Source organism: Trypanosoma brucei, chromosome 7, assembly GCF_000002445.2.
Source record: "Trypanosoma brucei brucei TREU927 chromosome 7, complete sequence".
NCBI classification, from domain to species: domain Eukaryota; phylum Euglenozoa; class Kinetoplastea; order Trypanosomatida; family Trypanosomatidae; genus Trypanosoma; species Trypanosoma brucei.
The window spans coordinates 386,295-406,963 of NC_007280.1; the positions used below are offsets into that span (position 1 = coordinate 386,295).

Consider the following 20,669-nt stretch of genomic DNA (forward strand, 5'->3'; position numbering starts at 1 on the left):
TCTGGGCACTGGATCTTCAATAAAACCCAGCGAACGCGAAAAGGGAGCGGCTGAAACGACAGGGAAGGGTCAGCAGGCCACAGCTGTTGATTGGAAAATGTTGATGCATACCGCGCCATGGCTTCACATGCGGCTGTCGCGTCTTTTTCGTCAATCGCCGCTGTCGCTCCCCAGTACCAAACTGAATCCATCCCCCGATCACTATGCAGTGTGGGGTAAAGCTATTATGGCCGAGAATAACAGGCGCGTTGGTCCTGAACACATGTTTCGAACGGCCATCCGTGCTCAACAGCAGTTACAGGGACTTGCGGATAAGTGGACTCCTGATGCCAAGGTATACTGCTGTGGCTCTATGGTAACATACGGGCAGATGGAATGGGGCAGTGACTTGGATCTCGCGTGTATGTTTGACGACCCTTACCCCTCACACGAGGTACAGGCCAAACGAACAGACAAACTTTGGACTGTCATCAAGCGTTACGTTCCGCATTACCTTCGCAATAACCTGCTGGGCCTTACGGAGGCGAGGACACCTGTTGTTAAGCTGCGCTTCGCCAACGACGAGAAGGTTGCGCGGGCCCGCTACACGCCACTTAGCGAAGAGGAGGATAGGAAGGCCCGCACCGCGCTTCTTGACGTGCGGAATCAGTGCGTTGGTGATAACGATGTGGAGTACATAGCTGAGAAGATGGGCCGTGATAACGTGGAGGGCATTTGGGTTGACCGTACGACATATGGGTGTCGCATCGCTATTCAATGTACATCTAAGGAGCAGATGATCGAGGCCATCGGGTTCTTTCCTGATGGTAAGATAATGACACGCGGCATGCGGGAAGATTATACACGTGATGTCCTCGACGTACGCTTCGTGCCGGAAATGTTCATGTATCGGTGGGATATTTCCTTTGTTGGATATGGTGTAAAGAACAGTTACCTCATCCGCCACTACCTTCACAATGGGCCCGTTGCCGCACGTCACACTGCGATGGCAGTAAAGGCTTGGGGTAAGGCAACGAATGTCGGTGCCGGTTCCGCTGCAATGCTTACATCGTACGCTGTTACTGTGATGTTCATTTACTATTTACTAGTGACGCGGCAGGTGTTGTGGGTGGATCCATGGTCGCTGCCACACCCGGCACACCTTCCACGCTACCCTGACTTCTCACCACTGTACGATTGCGACCCTACGGAGCTGGGGAGGCTTTTACACGGTTTCTTTATATTCTACGCACATCATTTTGACTACGAGAGGGAAGTTGTGAGCCTGAACCGCAATCGCCGCAGCTATAGGTCTGATATCGGGTGGAATTTCCCTCAAAACAAGAAGGGAACGTTTAGCTATAATTTCTGTATCGAGGACCCCTATGAGGATGTGGGGACAGGTGGACTCAACCTCGGACGTCACTTGCATCCTGCAAAGTTTCAGCTTGTGAAACAGGAGTTCCTCCGGGCGGCGCAGTGCATGGAGCGTTTTCTTCCCACCAATGCCCCTGAGAAGTCCATTCTTGGTGTGAAACGTGCTGATCTACGGCACTTTGAGCGTGACAGAGACCGTGAATGAAATGACAAGGAAACGAATGTGAATAGGGAGCATGGGCGGAGGGCAAAAAGCGCAAACAATAAGGTTAATGTTCAGGGACGAAGCGGCTCATATGGGTGGGGAGAACGTATCCTCTCCTCTTCCCCTCATCATGCTATTGCTTTACTGTTTCACATAGTTGTCGCTCGACTCGGTCCCATCTGTATTTTCGTTGTTGCACTCGAGGCTTGGGATGGGAGGTTTCGATACTTTTAGGGGAAGCTGATTACCTGAAGTCTGATGGTTTCATAATTTGCCTTGTGGTTGTGCAACGGCGCTGTTTCTCACATCATCACATGGGTAAATGTTTGGTTTCTCCTCGTGGAGAGTAAGTTTTTTTTTTTTGCTTTACATCTATGCGGCTACTCGTCCAATACCGAGCCCTGCATTCCAAATTCTAGTTTTTGCTGTTATCTGTTGTTCCATTCTTTTGTTACATCTCATGAAAGAACATATAGAGTGGATATCTGGTGGACAACTAGGTAGGGAAAGGAAAAGATAAAAACCCATTAATTTATTTTTTTGTGAGGCAGTGGGTGGTTGACAACCCAGGGGATTTGTCCTGCTTCATAGTGCGCCTGTTTGGAAGTTGCGTTTGAGGTTGCCGTGCTCGCTAATACTTTTAGTCGCACGAGTTCCGTGACAGACGCGTGGAGCTATGACTCTGGGCGCTGCTATCATGTCGGATGAGTCTCGTGAGCGCCTTGCACGAGAGCACATGGAAAAGGCAAGAGCGATGAAAACAGACACTCAGGAGCAAATAGAGGAAGTTATGAAACATCTATCATTGGCTATTGAGGTGAAGCCACTCTCAGTTGCTGTGCTTCTCCAGCGCGCACACCTTGCCACCCGAATAGGTCGTTATCACGTCGCCATAGCCGATCTAACGTTTACTATTCAGCTGGAGGAACACGGTATAGATCGTCGGCGTTTAGCAGCGGCATACGGGAGTCGTGCGGCTGTATATCGCAAACTTAATAAACATAAAGAGAGTATCGTAGACTACGTGCGAGCGGCAGATGTAGAGCCAGATAATGGTACGTGGCTATATGAGTTAGGACTTGTGTATGCAGCTCAGGGCATGAAGGCGCTCGCCCATCACTTTGTTGCGGCTTCCTTATCCGAGAAGGTAACAGGAAGGATGTCTGAGATCACTCGCTTCCGTGCACTTACTTCCCTTGGCACCTGCAAATTAGCATCCGGAGATATCACTGGTGCGGTAGCCGTGCTGACAAAAGGACTCGAGTTCCAAGAAACGGCTGCTCTACACAATCTTCTTGGTATAGCGCACTTCTTACGCGGGGAATACGAACCTGCTCGCTCGCGGTTTGAAAGAGCTGTGGAGATGGATCATTTATCTAGCGAGTACCACACCAACTGTGCTCTTTGCCTCTTTCAACTTGGCATACACTCGGAGGCATTCAAGCAGATGGAATACGCTGTGATAAAAAGCGTTGAGAACGCGCGTTACCACTTCTACCGTGGAAACATAGCGTTGCTACTTGGTCTCCACGCACCTGCAATGACTGATGTAGTGAAGGCAATAGAACTGGACCCCCAGTGCGCGTCACATTACTACTCAAAAGCATTGATACTGGTCGCTACGCAGGATTACGAGGAGGCAATGGCGATTCTTAACAAAGCTATTGAGTTAAATCCTACTTTTCGTGCTGCCTGGGTGCATTCTGGGTTACTGCACTTTTTGCGGAAAAATTTGTTTGAAGCTCTCCAGTGTTTTTCTCGGGCGCTGGAGCTGGAAGAAGAGGATGCCACTGTGCACGAATGCGTTGGTTTGGTCTACTTTGACATTAAGTACTATGACCTTTCGGCTGCATCGTTCACGCGATGCATTGATCTTATTCCAGACGATCCCGTGCTGTACTTTAGACGCGGAACGGCTCTGCTACTTTGCGGTGATCTCCAAGGAGCATATGATGACCTGCAGAAGACAGTGTGCAAATACAAGTTCCGCAACCCGGAGGTGTTAAATAGCCTTTCCGTTGTGGTGAGCAAGTTGGGGAGGCATCTGGAAGCGCTAGAATTAGCTAAAGAGGCGGTCGCACTCAACAGCAAGAACCATCGGTATCTTCTCCAACAGGCCGAGTGTCATTTTGCTGTGAGGGACTACGACGCCGTTCTGGAGGACTTGGCCAATATTGTGAGTCTTGGGTACGCGACTGCAGAGTTGTATTACCTACGCGGTCGATCAAAGTATGCCTTACGGGACTTCTGTGGCGCTGCCGATGATTTACTTCAGGCGGCTACTTGCCAACCGCTATTGAATGAGTGCTCAAATTATTGCTACGCGCTGGGAGTCGCATACCTATGTTCAGGGAAGAATATAAATGATGCGGAAAAGGCCCTTACGCGAGCTATTACCTCTCACAGTGACCCGCCGTCATTCTTTTACGATGAACGGGCGAAGGCACGACAAAAGTTGGGGGACACAAAAGGTATGCTGGAAGACCTCAACTTCATGCTTCAGCGAGACCAAAGTGATCCTACTGTTCTTCTTAGGCGCTCACTCGGGTACAAGGCATTGGGTCTATATGACAAAGCGGCACGAGACTTTGAAAAGGCGAAAACCTTAAATGGTGCGAGGGAAGTGTTAGATTGTGTCCCATATGAGAAATTCTTTGAAATTGAAGAAGTGCTATGGGGTAATGAGCAGGTGGAGTGAGAATACTCACCAATCTGTTATTAGTTATTTTCCCTTATCTGGGGAAGCGTTACACCTCTGCATACTATTCACTATACTGTATTTATATAACGAAGGAAACATATACAATGTAGCTACTGTTCCCCCATGGGATTCTGTTTCACTTGGTGTATTATTTTTTATATTCACTGTGAACATGGGAAAGTTGTTACCCCTGCCTTTCGAGAGCTCCACCCTTCCTTTTTTTTTTTGCACGGTGTGCGCATTTGTATTCCTATTGTTGTTTTTATTTTCTTTTTTGCACTTTGTGTTTTCTGATTTATATTTATTCTTCCCTGTATTTTACCTTTGTTTTCTTGGGAAACTTGACGGAACTCGTCGCATGTTTTCTTTCTTCCTTAACGGCACCCACGCTTGCTCTACAGGGAGAGGAATCGGAGGAGGAGCCGAAGGGCCAAATAACAGTGAAGGGGGCTCTCCTCTCACTCATATATTTTTACGCTACAAGTCGACGTAGGTAGCTCCAAACGTCTGGAAGGAAGAAGGTAGAGGGACTAAGGTCCCACTCATCACACACACACGCACACACACACACACACACAAATATATATATATATATATATATATATATCGGGCACTATACATATATATTGCAGTTGAGCAAGGGTTAGAAATCATCACACAATATAGAACGAAAAGAGGAGTTGGTTGCGTATATGAATGTTTCGTGTCTCCTTCCCATTGTTTTGCACAATGCCATCCGTGGAGACAGCTTTCCGTCGAGCCCTCGGTGCACAGAGCATTGTACTCGACCTCGTTCCAGTGAAAAAGCCACTCATTGATGGATCCCTCAGTTGGTTCGTCGACAAGAACGTTGAAATCGTTCTTGTTTCTGGCGTGTGCGGAACATCCCCTGATCTGGTTGCCGAACGCGTGAAGTCGCAGGCGGTACAGCTTCTTCAGATTTGCGGAGAGGGCGATGCACAGAAAGGGTGCCACGCCATTAAGCACTGGGTGGAAAAGGCAGCAGGTACACGAAGTCTTCTCTGCAGCATGGACCTTCAGGTGCGGCTCCTCTTTTCTCGCCAGGTAGTCACTGATGGAGGGAAATTATCAGCAACTTCGTCCAGTGGCAATCAAGCGCTAGACAAAGTGGGGAACCGAATTCACTGTTCCATTTACGAAACAGATGCTTGGGAGCCGTACTCCCGGGAGCGGCATCTTGGGGATGTGACCGCTGACGCGTTACTTGAAGAGGTACTGCACAAGGCGCTACAGATAGTGCAGCGAGATGCAGAAGTAAAGGAACAGCATCTTGTTAGCGAATCAGAACGGGAACTCAACTTGGTACTTTCGTGCGGAAAGGAACCAGGAGTATGGAGTCCCGATGTCAACGCATATCACTTGGAGTTCAGCCACATGAAGTGCAAAGATAGGGAGCTTTGCACCGACTTGGGTGCTATCGCGGTCTCGTGGGGCGTGCATGACCGTTCAGAGAACGTCGAGATGTTTAACGTACCTCTCGTTAGGTTAAAGGACAGTAGTGGTTTAGTTTATGGTGACTGCCTTGACGACCCCCAACAAAGTCTAATTGATGAGGAAACTGTTTCGCTCCTCGAGGCGAAGGGAGCCATTGACACCATAACAGGGTTGGTGGATGCAACATGCGTGCGGAAGGTTGCCAACTCAGTTTGGTCAATACCCCTCCTTCACGCACAGCTCCTACAGGCGGGCCTTGAGTTTCTGTGTGGCTATTGGTCTCCTACTCGTGTGGAGGATTATATGAGGAGTTGTGGCCGGCTTGACATTGATGTGTGGCTGAGTGAAAGAGGTCGACCGGCTACCATTCCAATGCTTCCCCGCTGCGCGTCATTGCTTGGTCACATGTGCTATCTTCAAGAGTCCTTACCCCTCGAATATGTGCGGAGCCCAATGATGCTGCTTACTTCTGCGGGGAGAATGGATTTCAAGTTTTATATGGCGACTACGACAGGTGGCCATGTAGTGACTGCAACAAGTTGTTTTAGTTCCGCTGAAGCTGCGTGCTCGCTGTTGTTTCCGTGCCACTCAGCAATGGTCCAATCAGCCGGTGTCGGCGATTCTCACCGCTACACCGATATTGATCACCAGCGAAACGAACACGTGTGTACCCTTACTGAGGTGAACTCCAGTACAAATCGCAACAAGAAATCTGGGGGTAGCGGGGATAACGATCAGCGTCCTTCAGTAACTGTACGGGTTATCGATGTAGAAGCCTCTTTGAGGAAATTGGGTGTGGTACGAGGCAGCTTCGCCAATGCGACCGTTCAGTACTTCGACGATACTGGCCAAGTTGTGCTGCAGTTCAACGAAATGGATTCGATTCGAGGTATTGCTAGGATGATAAAGCGTGTGCGGTGGAGCAAGGGGGCCACTTTCACCTCAGTTGATCTGCAAAATGGTCCACGCGCACCAGTCGTCATCGCCTCACGTGCATTGGGCAGCACTTCGTTACCGAAACCGCCTCCCTATTCAAAAAAGTTTCGATTACCCATCCCCCTAGTTCCTGGCGGGTACTCCCAGCTGCGGTTCACGAGTGCTTTGGAGATGAATGTCATTGAGTGCAAAATACTCGAAATGTTCAAGAATTCAGCTGAGGATCCGTTAAAGTGGCATCTTCACTATTTCGCACCATGTTACTTTAACAAGTGGCGGATGACCCGCGGGATTGTTTCAACTCTCATGCACTATGACCCCCAATTCCACTATATGGTGGAACGCTGCCGCTCCTCCTCATTATCGGGTGGCAGCGGAACTGGTGGTGGTTCCAACGGACGTGACGACACGAGCGGTAACGATAACGGGGGAGCGTTGGTGTTGCGCCTCTACTCCGGCGAGAGATTGATGGAGGAGGTAAAGTTGCAGGAGTCTACGCTGCTGTTCCAGGTACGAGAAAATCTGATACGTTACGCCAGCCGTTGGTCGATGGAGGTCCCTTCCCTTGAGGAGGCGGCCTTTCCGCTTAAGGAATTCAAGAAAGGTGGTGCGTGCACATTTAGGAATTTTGTATCGTGGTTCCTACAGAACAGCGAGGTTTTCACAACTCATGGGGAAAATGTTTCCCTGGAACTTGAGATCACCACTAATGTGAGGATCCAGCTTGCTTCCTGTCGTGACTGGAGTGGACCAAGCCCAACACGTGATGAGTTGTGCAGGTTGTTTCTCGAGAGTCAGTTTCCCTTATTGGTGCCAATCGTCGAAATTCAAAAACGACTTTATTATTTTTTTGACAATTGTACTATTCCTGGCGAGCTCACAATCCGTTGCGTTGGCAGCGACGCATGTGTCGAGGGAGATAGGGTGATTAGGTGCAATTACCGCTGGGAATTATTACAGGTAGACTCAGGGACGGGTGTCGAATGCCTGTTAGCGTCGTTGGAGGCTACAGAGGGTGATTCGAGGCGAGCGGCACTTGAGAAACTCTTAACGAAAGTGTGGACAAGTTGCTGTGCAGCACCTAGACCTACGACGCAGGCGAAGCGGGGCTCAAAGTTGGAAGGTTCGGGCCACCCATCTCACCATTGTCCAAAAAGCACTATCGCATGGTATCAACATCTACTTGCTCAACAACGGGGCTTACATAAAGTTGTGCATGAGTATGATGCAAAGAACAATGTATTAACTGTTAAGGGCATCAGCGCAGACACAAACAAGGGGGTTAATGTGTCCGGTACAGTTATCCGGGTTGTACCACTAAGGAGTGAGTATCCACTTATCTTTCTTCTGCATCGGTACTACCGGATGGAACTGGGTCTCCCTGACCCCCCGCAGCCGAGGGGAGAGGATGAATTACGTGTAGTGAGCCTTTTAACGCTTTATCAAGATTGTAACCAGCATTTCCCAGCATCCTTCCCGCCAATCAGTGAGGCCATCACAACCATTAGCGGGAAGAATCACTGGCGGGTGATTCTACGGCTGCCTTCAAACCTTTTTGCACTTGAAACACCTAGTCACCTGGAGTACGTCTACCTCGGAAAAGGTAAACACGAAGGAAAGAGGGCAGTGGTATGCGATTTCTACAGATCCCTACATGGCAAAGCACCCGCGTCGTTGCAGGAATATCTATCGAAGGTAACTAGTTTGAGTCCTCCGACAGTTGGTGAGGAAAAGTGCTCTAGTTGTGTTCTCGATGGTATAAAACCTGTGGTTGTGGCAAAACCTCGTCGTGGCGGTCACAATAGCATGTATGACGAGTTGCGGCGGCTGATTGGGGAGGCCCTTCTTCAACATGTAGGCTACGAGGGTCTGGTGGAGTGCCGACTTAGCTACATTACCGGCATCTCTGCCAGCTATGTTGGCCAGTCTTCGTCTAATGATGATTGTGTTGACCTCTTTCGCGTAGTAATTAACACCGAGGAGTGGCTGCCATTTCAGCTACTGAGGGCTCTCGCGTCGTGCGCACGTCGTCTTTTATCCATAGTTGATCTTGAGGCTTCTCTATTTCGCCTCCGCTCCAGGTGGCCGTCGTTATTTTTGGAAGCTTCGTCTAATGAACGACTATTCTGCACGACTTTCCTGAGGCGTTATTGGGGCCTCCGCGTCTACGAAGGAGACGACGTGGACGAGTTTACAAAGGTTCCAGGTTCCATCTATCTTGTTGAACGCGTACGTCCTGTTAGCAGTGGTCGCGATTCCGGCCATTACGAGGCCTCATTACTGCTTTTGCAAGCACCGTTTCCTCCCAGCACCACAGCATTTACGAAAGTTTTGGCGTTGCATCGTAACGTCTCTGCGGCGCGCGCACGGTTCGGTTTGTGGGCACAAGTATCACGGAAACTTGTACGCCCACAGGAATCGGACGCACCTCTGGAAGCATTTGACCGAGCGGTTATCTCCACTTCCGGTGCCACTTCCTCTGGCACGGAGGTAAGGGGAGAATAAAAGGCCTCCAACATCTTAAAAGTTACGACAGTGTGAGAAGGAATGTTTGATGGAAAAAGAGAACGGATGAAGTCTGAATCTACGTGTTCGCGCGGAACTGGAATGCAGCATTTTGCACTTCACATTGCCTGGCATCGTTGCCAATTTTTATTTGATTATTTTCCTGTTCCTGTTTCAGTGAATTATTCTGGATAGTTTCATTTCCCACAGTTAGAGTGTCTGATGCTGCAACATCCCGAATGTTTCCTCTGTTCTCTCTCCGAAGTTTACCACACAACCCAAAAGGACGAATATACCCTCCCATTACGCAGTCTTTGGCAGACGCGAATTCTGACGCATCTTATAGCCACATCAGAAGGAATTAGGTGTTCGTGCGGAGGTGGGCGTCTCTCTAGTCAGCGATACCAGACGGGGACCAAAGGAGAAGAAGTAGAAAAGGAAGCAGAGCGAGCTCGTACTTCAGGGTTGGGCAAGTGAAGTGTGTACGAATAGATGATTGCTGATGCGGAATGGAGTGAATTCGCTTCTGTGGAACTTGACGATGCCTTCATTGAGTCCTACATTAGGAACGGAGGGACCGCACGCGCCAGCAGCGGTGACGATGCAAGTCGAGACGAATCTCTTCGCAGTGGGAGTGCCAGCATGGAAGAAATTTGGGGGGAATGCTCTATGCAGAGCGTATGTGACGGCTTTGTGCGTAACTTTCTTACCGACGACACGATGGGCACGCTACATTACCTGCTGAAGGACTGCGATAGCTCGTTGAAAGATATCGCCGATATTTTGCACCGCTTCATTAGTAGTCTTGACACCACCAGGCAGGGTATTGAGGACGTGCGTCAGCAACTCCATCGAGTGATGCTTCAGCATGGCAACGCGACTTCAGCAGGTCGTGCTGTGCGGACTGTTTTGCAGCGTTTGCTTGTGTCTCCTCAGGTGGTGCGAATCATTACCCAGGGGGGTGAGGAGGAGCTAGGTCCACAATTCAAACACAGCGTGCAGGAATTGTTGTGTATTCTCAGAAAAAGCAGAAGGTACACCAATATTCTCCTTGTAAAGGAAGACAGTGGTTGCTACACTGCCGTTCCTGCTGGTGCCAGTGCCATCCCTGTTTTGGCGGACGCTGGTAACAGAGAAACTGTGCAGGTACCGTTGCTCGAATTCAAAATGTACCATGAGCAGATTGAACTGCTTAATCGCCTGACGGTGCTTGCATGTACGAAAGCGAAGCGGTTCCTCGCGAAGAAAATTGCCCTGCTAAGCGTGAAGAACACCAATGTGTCCATTCAACAGGAACACATCTTGAAACCAACAACCTTTTACTCCCGTTTGATAGACGAGGCGGTCACACTTCTCTGTCCCTCTAATGTGGGCGACATGAGTAATCAAACGAACCCGGAGTCTCCGGCATCGTTGCCTTACTGTATCGTTAAGGCTCTGCATAGCGAACTGCGTCGCGACTACTACGACATTATGTCCAAACTCTATCTGGAGCGCATTTGTCATTATGTGATGACGCTTAATTTGATGGAGAATACGGCTTCGACAGCGAACAAAACCGCACCTCACAAAGTGTCTGCGGTTCCGTGGGTCAATGAACTACCGTTAATTACAGACGACGAGGCTCCCAGTTCACAATCGGCCTTTGAGCTGGGTGAGCGTGCCGTAATCCTCCAGAATGTCTTTGCTCCGCCGCTTGTGCCGACTGTTGAGCAGGCGAAGTGGCGCTTACACTCGTACGAGGAGACATTTCGCTCACTGAACATACTGCTGTGCGACGCTGTCACCCACGAGTTCATATTCACCTTCACTTTTTTTTCGGGAGACATGTCTGTATTCGTGGATGTGTTCAAGCCAACTATACAGTTTATCGTGGATTATGTAGCCGAGGTGTTGTTAGCACAGAACACCAATAATGGTGTTTGGCGTGGTTTGCATGAACAATACCCCCAGACCGCCGTCAACACGGTATGCGGCAATGATTGCTATGGATTGCTTATTTTGATACGGTTATGCCATGATTTCAATTCGCTCATGAAGGATGTGCGGAGGTTATGCTGTTTGGAGGGGTTTTACGACTCGCTGCTGCTGCAGTTGTGGCCTTCATTCCAGCAAACTTTCGAACGCCAAGTACGAGCACTTCGCCTGGCTGACGTTCCCACCCTAGCGGACTCCTTTCTTAGGGCAGAGGATAAGCAAGGAGTAAGTGACTGGGTGGCACGCATTCATCCATTAATAAAGCATTACGCGGCATTTACCAAAGCACTTGTCACCATTACCAGCGGATGCGGCTTCAACGGTAGTGATACAGAGGAGGGGTACGCGAAGGCAACGGCGCTGGCTAATCAATCAGTGCAAAAAGATAACGCTGATGGCAACGGTGCGACCGCAAGTGGTACCACTGGCGTGGGCGGCGATGGAAACAAAAACATTTCTTCTGAGGATGACGTGGGTTTCGAAGAGCTGCAACAGATTGCTTGGCGAATCATTGAAGAGGAACGAGCTAGTGACATGGCGGACAGTTCATCACGCTTTGCCGTCCTAGCAGGCAATCTTTCCTTTCTTCGCGTTGAAGTTGAACGTTTGCTCTGTAGTGTCACCGCACAGCTATTGGAAACCAGTCGTTGTGATCCCGATCAGCGGGAGCACCGGAACCTCGCTTTCCTACAGAATAATGTGCGCTATATTCTCAATGAGTGGCAAGAAGCTATCCGGAACGGTGGTGCACCAATGCTTGGCCCAGACTATTCCGCATTGGAAGAACTTGAGAAGACCTTGCGTAGCGGATTGGTACTTTCAATTATGAAACACCATTTCCCGCTCATTAATCGTGTCCTACAAAACGATGAACACATCGACGTGCTAGCCGTAGCAGAGGTCTTTCACCATAAGTGGAGGATCGAGCTTGAGGAATTGTGCAGAAACGTTCGGTCGCTGCTGCGTGACGAGAAGTGTAAAGAGGAGTTGCTGGCTCAGGTTTGCACAGAAGTGTTGCTGTGGAATACACGTTTTATTGCTTGCCTTTCAAAGGCAACTGATGATGCTGCAGCTAGTGGTGTCTCTACTCCATCATCTTCATGTTTTACTGTAACTAACCAGCAGATGATACAGCATATACGCACTCTCGCGGCGATAGCGGAAAGCAAAGATGATGATGAGGAGGGATAGTTAAAGGGAGCAAGGGGTTGCTGGCTGACTTCTCCATTTAGGGAGGAGGGGGAACATTTGCTTTTTTTTTCTTTTTTCGATGAAGACATCGCCGGTTATCCGATGGACCTCATTGGCATTTGTCCCTCTCTTTTGCACTCGCGCGGTGTATTGCTTTTGTTGCCTTGTCTGCTCCCCCTTTTTTTGTGGAGACAAACAAAAGGGAATTGAGGGATATCCTCCTCTACTTTTCTCTAATATACTGTTCTTTCTTCTGAACTTCTTTCTCATTTTCTCTTTTCTGTTCTTTTCTTCTTTTCACTGTTTTGGAGGCTTAGCAAGTGGCCGGCAGGGCATTATCAAGACAGAAGAAAGGAATATAAATGGGCCGTATAGCAAACCTACGAGGGAAAACACCATTGCCATAACTCAATCGAACGGCCGTTGAGTCGCCGGAATTTTTGGAGCAAAAGTTTCTCAATGTTTAGAACTTGAATTGTTACCACTGTCATTTTTTTTCTTTCATATCATCCTCCGCATCTCTTTGTATTGTTGAGGTGCTGCAGCGTGGCAAGGGAGAAAGAGGATAGTGAATAGTGTTATCAAGCTTATTTATGAAGGGTTGCAGTTAACTACAAAGAGGAGGGAGAGAAACGTGAAAGGTGAAAAGTTGGGGTAGATGGAAAGTGTCAGTTAATACATGTCTCGCCGCTCTGCTTTTGTAAGTCATTTCCCTTTTCTATTTTTTTGTGTTTTATTGTTTACTTTAAAACAGGGCATATTAACAAAGGGGGAAAGATTAAAACGCAAAAAAAAAAAGAAACAAAAAAGATAAAAAGAAACTAGGTAGGTGATAAATATTATTTTGGCTACGTCTATTTTCCCTTAGCGTTTGTTTTCCCGTTTTTTTTTAAATAGCATTTGTTTAGATTTACACGCAAAAAAAAAAACTTTCCCACATTTCATACACCCAAACTGCAACAGACAGGTGTGGTGTGACGTATAGAACAAATAGAATTTTGGAGCGAAAGGGGGCCTTTTAGTAATTAACTTGTCAACTGAGGTAAGTGCAGTACTGCACAGGAACAGGAAAGTAACAAGTGGCAGAAGGATCCGTTTTTGTACTGAGGAGTCCATCATCTGACGGAATTTCAGCAAGGGTTTGTTAAGCGAAGGTGACTGGTACGGATACATTTTTTTTTTGTGTGTGTGTGTGCCAGAAAGTGATTCGTGGGGAAGATGAGTTACAATACCAGTAGCAGCAGCGATAGTTTACTCTGTGAAATAGACGTCAACATTCAGCAGCAGTTGGATAACAGTAACTTTTTCCTTCCCGTACCGAAGCATCTTTGGAATGTACAATCGAAAAAAGGCAAGCAGCGATGTCAGGGGGGAGGGACGTCGCCTAAAAACACTGCACAATCCAATCAACCGAGTACTGAAATGACATGCGTCATGCTGCAGAAGAGTATGCGAAATGCTCTCTGCAACCTAGAGCTTATGTACACGAACGACACTGAGCGATTGAAACAGCGACTGTCTGAGGAATTTCACCGCCTCCGCGAAAGCGCCGCGGAGCGGACGCGACAGCTAATTGATTTATCAACGAAAGCACAACCTTTGAGTTACCGCGTTTTGTTTGTGCTGAACCTCCGCCGGTGGATGCTCTGCAGGGGGTTCGAATTTGCTCTGCAGGACCTTAAGGACTGGCTCCGACTGGCGCTTCTACTGCGAGAAACCGATACACTACATTTTCTAAGGGAATGCACGAAGAAGTTAGGTCCGTATGCGCGGCAGCGCGTAGAAGACGCTCTAATCCTGCACGGCTCAGATATCGATTCTGTCTGCCAAGTTGTGATGGACATTCCCGTTCCCACCGATGAAACGACAACGTTTGGGGGTCCTTATTATAATTTGACTCTTAACGATCTAATAGCAATGGGTGACGAGGATACACACAGCGTGCATGTGGTTAATGCGCAGCATACGATGCCGTCGCACGTGCGAGAAGGGCTCGTTGAGTGGATGTTGCTTGTCAATGTGGAGTTGAATCTGCAGTTGGAGACATTCTTCCTCGCAGTTTCTATACTTGACCGCTATTTACTCCGTGCAACCATCCAACCCGATCGCGAATACCTCACGGCCTACGCTATTCTATTGCTAGCGTCGAAGGTGGAGGAAAAGTGCCTTTTCCCGTTGCGTGACTCCGTTAGACTTTGTGGGAAAACATACAAGGTGGGTGTCCTGATTGCGACAACTAACCGTATATTTGAAGTACTGGACTGCAATGTCGTGTACGCTACGCTTAGCAACGTGGGATTCGGTTTTTTGTGGCAGCAGGAACCTGTAGCATGTGAAAAGCAGTACTCGTTTCTCACATACATCCTTACAACACTTGCCATTCGCACGCAATACAGGCAGTATAGACTCTCTGCACTAGCAGCCGCAGCTGTCTATGTGAGCCGACTGCGGTTTAATATCCCAACGGGTCGACCCTGTGATGAGGTGGTTGTGCTTCTGCCAGTTATTAAGGATGCAATCAGTTGCAATATATCAGCGAGATCGGGAGGTGTGTACGACCTCTTCAAGAGAAGCTGCTTCCATGAGGCCAGTCGTTTCCCGCTGCCAGACCTTCTGTACGGTCTTTGATACCAAAGCGGTGTTGAGGTGAGCCCTGCTCTATAATTATCACTCTTCATATACAGCAAGCATGTTGCGTCATGTTGTTTGCTTCATGATTTTATTTATTTTACTGCTTCCTTCCCCTCACTATTATTCTTTATTTCTCTATTGCTGGGCTTGCATGCACTGCAGAATACATAGAAGTGACTAACGGTCCGCCGTCGCCAGAAAAAAAAATGAGGCTAAGTCGTATGGTTATGTTAGTAGAAGCTATTCGTTTCCTTTTTTGTGCTTTCAATATATATATGCCTATTTCCACCCGCTCTTAATTACTTTCCTTGCTTTAGATAAGATTTTAAAGTTTTCCATAGATTGACTGGTGTGTGAGACCAGTCGCTGATCGAATCTTCGAAGGTGAACTTCTCTCTTGATCGTTTTATTTACCTTATTTGTTGTCTTTTTTTTTTTGCTTCTTCCCTCTTTTTTATAAAGTTGTCCTTTCTTTTTTAATTTTGAATGGGGGTTCCACGGCTGGAACAAAATCTGAAGGGATTCTGGGTGTGAATACGACAAAAAATAATCACATAAATACAAAATAAATAGGAAAAATTTGGGTACGAGTGTCTTCCCTCCTTTAGTATTTACCCTTCGACCGTGCGTATTTATGTGGCAACGCAAGGATTGAGGCAATGTTTGATGGATACAACAATCGAATTAAATGCAATGGCGTGAATATTTACTCTTTACAACGGTCACATGTGTTCATGTGCTTGCTATATGTGTTTGTGTTTGCGTTTTTTTTTTGTGTGTGTGTGTGACGTGAAGGTGAGTGCGGCCTGCAACCCTCTTCTGCTATGCTAATGCACGCTTTCGCATAGATTTACACATTTTTTGTTTTTGTTTTCCTTTCTTGTGACGGGCTCACGTATGCCTGTGGGTGCTTATCTTATAGATCTTACGTTCGTACATGCAGAGAGATATATACATGCACTTATTTGTCGCAGGTGCAGTGCCATTGTTATTTCCGTTTTATCTCTAATTCTCTCTTTCTTTACGCAGCGTAGCGCAGATGCACTGAGTCATAAGTATCTTACATTTTTTTCTTTTTTTCTTTCTTTCTTTTACTTTTCTTTTTATGATATAATTTTTTTGTTTTCACAAATGCGTTTTTAATGAAACGTCGCTCTTTTGCGGCCGACATCATTACCGCGTGGTCCCTACGCTCTGTGTCTTCCTTACGAGGACAATTTGTTACCTGAAGTGATCCATAAATTTAAGTATGATACCGCGTTGCGGTTCCTCTCCTTCTGTTTGTGGGACTTACGTTTCCATTCCGTTTATGCTTTGTGAATGGTGGTGGAGGTAAAACCATGTTTTATTTTTTCTCATCCCTTTTTTGATATTTCGTTTGTATTAGCGTTCCGTTAAGTGGAACGGGGCGGCTTCTTAAGCTGAGGTACAAGCAGTTGTATTACCCAACCACACGTATCACATTAAATAAAGCAGAAGGGAGTTTTAGTGCACCATTTAGCACCTTCAGACAAGAGATTTAGCATTTTCTCACAGGTATTTGTTCTTTTAAAAAATTTTTATAGTGTATTTTGTTTTTTGTTCTTTCTTGACACGAGACGTCCCTTTCGTTTGTTTGCTTTGTCACCCTTTCCCTTCTTTGAGCGACATTGCCTTTATTTTTTCATTCTGTTCCCTCTTGAGGCGCTTTACTGGGGGTCACCTCTTTCCAACTCGTTTCATTCGGCTTCATCCCGCACGAGTAATGCCTGAGGCGGTTGTAATTGACGGCAGAGCGGTGGCGAAGGCCATTCAAAAGGAACTGACTGAAGAGGTCGCATTGTTGGAACGCCGTTACAAAGGAAGACGTCCGGGGCTCTCCACCATCATTTGCGGTAAGCGTAAGGACTCTCAAACGTATGTCCGCTTGAAACGTAAGGCCGCTGCCGCTTGCGGGTTTCGCAACTTTAGTGTGGAACTCCCTGCAAATGTTACGCAGGAAACTTTGGAACGGGAGGTGATTAGGTTAAACGAGGAGGAAGCATGCCATAGCATCGTTGTGCAGTTACCGCTTCCGCCGCACATCGACAAGGTGGCAGCGTTATCGAAGATTAAGCCGGAGAAGGATGCAGACTGTTTACTTCCAGTCAATGTGGGTCAGCTCCACATTAGGGAACGCAATCCTGCCATTGTTCCGTGCACCGCATCTGCCGTGATGGAGTTGCTTAGGTGCAGTGGCGTGGAAATATGTGGAAAGCGGGTAGTGGTGCTTGGACGGGGTGACATCGCTGGTCTGCCCGTTGCCACTTTGCTGGCAAATGAAGATGCCACGGTTACTGTAGTGCACTCCGCGACGCCACTATGTGACATTGCGGACATTGTTCGAGCGTCCGATATAGTTGTGTCTGCTGCAGGTCAGCCGGGCCTTGTTCGCGGGGAGTGGATCAAGCTTGGTGCTGCAGTTATTGACGTGGGCACCACACCCGTCGCCGATCCATCGAAGGTGCCGGGATATCGTCTTGTGGGTGACGTTTGCTTTGATGTGGCGCGTAAGCGAGCCGCTTATATCACACCTGTGCCTGGCGGTGTTGGTCCTGTGACTGTCAGCATGCTGCTGAAGAACACTCTTACGATGTTTAAAAGAAGCGTTCGTGCCTTGTGAGTTACAGTACGGACGGATGGGGGCCTCATATGTCGGATCCCAATGGTAGTTGATACTTTACTTTTTCGTTGTTCCGTCCTTTTAGAGGGTGTGGTGACATATGCTGGCGGATGTAAGCACATAGCGCAACAACAACACTACTACTATCACTACTCGGTGCGTATTGTTGTGGTGGTAATGTATTGAATTATGCGGGTTCAAACGCCACGTGATGGCAGCGCGTTTGACAGAGAAGAGAAGATATACCTTCAGTACCCCACCCGTTACCTTAAACTTGTGTGTGTGTGTGTGTGTGAAGTATTTAAACGTCGCATTTCCACCTTTGTATTTCCGTAATTTGTTCGTATTCGCACTTGAGTTGAGTTTCATATCCATTAGGTTCATAGTGGTTTTGACTGCGGTGGGTAAACATCACATATTCGTTTGCTATGTAGTAAATGGAAAGTAAAGTGACTTCCCCTCCTGCTTGTCCTTTACCACCCTGTTCCTCTTTGTTCCCGTACCATTCATTCTTACATTTACTCTTTTGTTTCTTTACGGTACCCGAGTTGTGTTATTTTCCCTTTGTTTTCTTCCCTTATTTTGTTGTTATTACTCCCTTTGTAATGTTCCACCTTGTTTGCGCCCCACGCGCTCTCTCTTCCAGCCACGACTATGCGCCCAGCTCCGATGGACTGCCTGGTGTGCTCAGGGCGCCTGCCCGTGCAGACTGCTTTTAATCGCATGGCTGCTATACAGGAGGAAATTGCGCGAATTGATGACCAACTTGCTACACTTTATTTGACTGAGAATATGGCGGCGACGTCCCCAAAGGAGGCACCCACCGACGAATCGATTGATCAAACGATAGCCCACATGCTTGCAGTCGAACTGTGCCAACTCTCCGCGTCAGGTGACACGGTTGGCATACGCGTTCTGCTTAGTGGTGGGGCGGATTGCAATTGTGTTGATTATCACGGGCGCACACCTCTGCATCTTGCCTGTCTTATGGGACACGTCACGGTGGCTAGGGTTCTTCTTGAGTTCGGCGCCGACGTGACGGCAACAGACAAAGAGGGCAAAACTCCGATGGATCTTGCGGTTAGAAGCGACACGCGAGAAATAGTGGAGCTCCTAATGAGTCACTGCATCTGTGATTCCTCTGGTGGTGCTCGCAGCCCCCCGCAGGAACTCGATGGTGTACTGGGTGAGGGTTTGCAAGAAGATTCTCCTCTGACAGCAACACATCCAGACTTTTCCAGTCTTCCACGACCCATGATGGGGAGCCTTATTGTAATAATGGTGGGACTTCCAGCGCGTGGGAAAATGTACACTGCGCGGCAGATTCAGCGCTACTTTCAGTGGAACGGATTGCAAAGTTCTATTTTCACCTACGACAATTATGTGCATCAACTAGCGCCAAGACAACCCGCTTCTTGTGACATAACACAGGACGTAGATATGGAATTGCGGGTAGCAAAGGCCATTGCGCACGACATGACACATTTCATTCACCAGGAAGACGGCGTTGCTGTACTTGCTGGAAGCAATGTTACTTCGGTCCGTCGCATGGCCTTATTTAACGCAGTGATGGAAACGGGGCACATCCGACAGGGACGCGTCGTGTTTGTTGAAGTTATTAACACAGTGTCTGAACGTATACGGAACAACGTTCTTCTTGCGAAGGAAATGGTCACTGGCGCCTCCGACAGGTTTGTCGAAGAGTATTATGAAAAAATGGAGCAGTTGGAGGCCGTGTACACCTCACTTGACCCCGTTGTAGACAAGGACCTTACATACATTCGCGTTGAAAATGGAGAGGTTTTTTCACTCAACAATATATCCGGGTGGATGCCTTCACGCTTGGCGTATATGCTGCACAACTTGAACCCATGCTCTCACAATATTTACCTCACACGCTCTGGAGAGTACATCGATCTCGTTGACCAGCGTATCGGCGGAAACTCACCACTCACGGAGCGGGGTAGAGCATATGGTAGGGCGATATTTGAGTACTTTCGCCGGGAACATGGAGCAGAGCGGTTTGTTGTGATGAGTAGTTGCGCCGTTCGCTGTACGGAAACTGTACATTACTTTGATAAACGCAACGAGCTGTCGCAAGATCCATATTTTGCATCTGGTTCAACCAGCCCAGCCGTGAATTGTCGTGTGTCGTACCTCCCTACACTCGACGACATCAACCGTGGGGATTGTGAGGGAATGCTTTTATCCGATGTGCGACGTACGATGCCTGGGACGCTTAGGAATATTTTGGATGACCCCTACCTGACCGCGTGGCCTAACGGCGAGTGTACACACCAAGTGTTTAATGCGCGACTTGAGCCGCTCATTCACGACATTCAGGCAAGTGACCACTCTGTTCTCGTAGTTTCACATCTCCATCTTCTTCAAGGCCTTTACTCCTACTTTGTCTGCAAGGACGGCAACGTGATCGCCCCGCAAAATGCGTACACAATTGATATACCGCTGGAATGTGTGGTGAAGATTCGACGTGTGGGTGACAACCGTGTGGCAGAGATAATTGATCTTTCCCATGAGGTTGACCGCATTGCGCAGCTCTACCATGGGGGCGCTCAACGGCACTGCCGCCGCACAGAGGACTTCAACAAACTTTGAGGGAAGCGGGAAGGGAATTTGTAGAAGTAGAAACAAGCTCGATGCCGTTTTGTTTATGGGTTTGAGGTATTTGCCTATTAAATTCATAACTCTGTGCGCCTTTATATATACGTATATGTTAATGGTCACGTGATATGTTTGAGTTTACGCCTCTCCCTCCCCCTCCCCACAGTCAAAGGAATATAGGGAGAGAAGTGCCGGAATGACTGCCTTATGGGAGTCATGTTGCCACCGTCGGTTCTCCTCTTGCCAGACACCTTAAAGTTGATCCACATTATCTTATACTTATTTCAGCGTACGTTTAACAGCACGGTCTGCGTTGGTGTGGTGTGCTGTCTTGCAGTGAAATTATCTCTCTCTGATCGCTAGTCAACGCACATGGCTTTCCTTTTATTTTTTAATTAAAACTTTTTGTTTCTCTCTAATTGTTTTTTTTTCTTTCGCTTGCCATGTTT

General features: G+C 47.9%; 7 protein-coding genes across 7 annotated transcripts, besides 9 other annotated features; all 7 read left to right on the forward strand.

The window, feature by feature from the left end:
* Positions 1 to 20,669: part of a sequence feature (sequence corresponds to BAC RPCI93-27M11) that runs on past both edges of the window.
* On the forward strand, positions 128 to 1,561 carry Tb927.7.1550 (RNA editing 3' terminal uridylyl transferase 2; the record flags this gene model as incomplete). Its single annotated transcript, XM_840686.1, has 1 exon — positions 128 to 1,561. The coding sequence occupies one exon, from the start codon at positions 128 to 130 to the stop codon at positions 1,559 to 1,561; it is 1,434 nt and encodes a 477-aa protein (XP_845779.1).
* Positions 2,238 to 4,259, forward strand: Tb927.7.1560 (hypothetical protein, conserved; the record flags this gene model as incomplete). The annotated part of the gene is made up of 1 exon (XM_840687.1): positions 2,238 to 4,259. The coding sequence occupies one exon, from the start codon at positions 2,238 to 2,240 to the stop codon at positions 4,257 to 4,259; it is 2,022 nt and encodes a 673-aa protein (XP_845780.1).
* Positions 4,503 to 4,593: a sequence feature (T-rich).
* Positions 4,809 to 4,840: a microsatellite.
* Positions 4,842 to 4,869: a microsatellite.
* Tb927.7.1570 (hypothetical protein, conserved) lies at positions 4,959 to 9,158 on the forward strand (the record flags this gene model as incomplete). The annotated part of the gene is made up of 1 exon (XM_840688.1): positions 4,959 to 9,158. The coding sequence occupies one exon, from the start codon at positions 4,959 to 4,961 to the stop codon at positions 9,156 to 9,158; it is 4,200 nt and encodes a 1,399-aa protein (XP_845781.1).
* Positions 9,651 to 12,326, forward strand: Tb927.7.1580 (hypothetical protein, conserved; the record flags this gene model as incomplete). The annotated part of the gene is made up of 1 exon (XM_840689.1): positions 9,651 to 12,326. One exon carries the CDS (start codon positions 9,651 to 9,653, stop codon positions 12,324 to 12,326), a length of 2,676 nt encoding a protein of 891 aa, XP_845782.1.
* Positions 10,873 to 20,669: part of a sequence feature (This entire sequence corresponds to a 31,430 bp segment of BAC clone RPCI93-29D18.) that runs on past the window's edge.
* Positions 12,546 to 12,633: a sequence feature (T-rich).
* Positions 13,114 to 13,147: a microsatellite.
* Tb927.7.1590 (mitotic cyclin) lies at positions 13,545 to 14,954 on the forward strand (the record flags this gene model as incomplete). The annotated part of the gene is made up of 1 exon (XM_840690.1): positions 13,545 to 14,954. One exon carries the CDS (start codon positions 13,545 to 13,547, stop codon positions 14,952 to 14,954), a length of 1,410 nt encoding a protein of 469 aa, XP_845783.1.
* Positions 16,023 to 16,049: a microsatellite.
* Positions 16,702 to 17,598, forward strand: Tb927.7.1600 (C-1-tetrahydrofolate synthase, cytoplasmic, putative; the record flags this gene model as incomplete). Its single annotated transcript, XM_840691.1, has 1 exon — positions 16,702 to 17,598. The coding sequence occupies one exon, from the start codon at positions 16,702 to 16,704 to the stop codon at positions 17,596 to 17,598; it is 897 nt and encodes a 298-aa protein (XP_845784.1).
* Positions 17,874 to 17,893: a microsatellite.
* Positions 18,268 to 20,214, forward strand: Tb927.7.1610 (6-phosphofructo-2-kinase/fructose-2,6-biphosphatase, putative; the record flags this gene model as incomplete). The annotated part of the gene is made up of 1 exon (XM_840692.1): positions 18,268 to 20,214. The coding sequence occupies one exon, from the start codon at positions 18,268 to 18,270 to the stop codon at positions 20,212 to 20,214; it is 1,947 nt and encodes a 648-aa protein (XP_845785.1).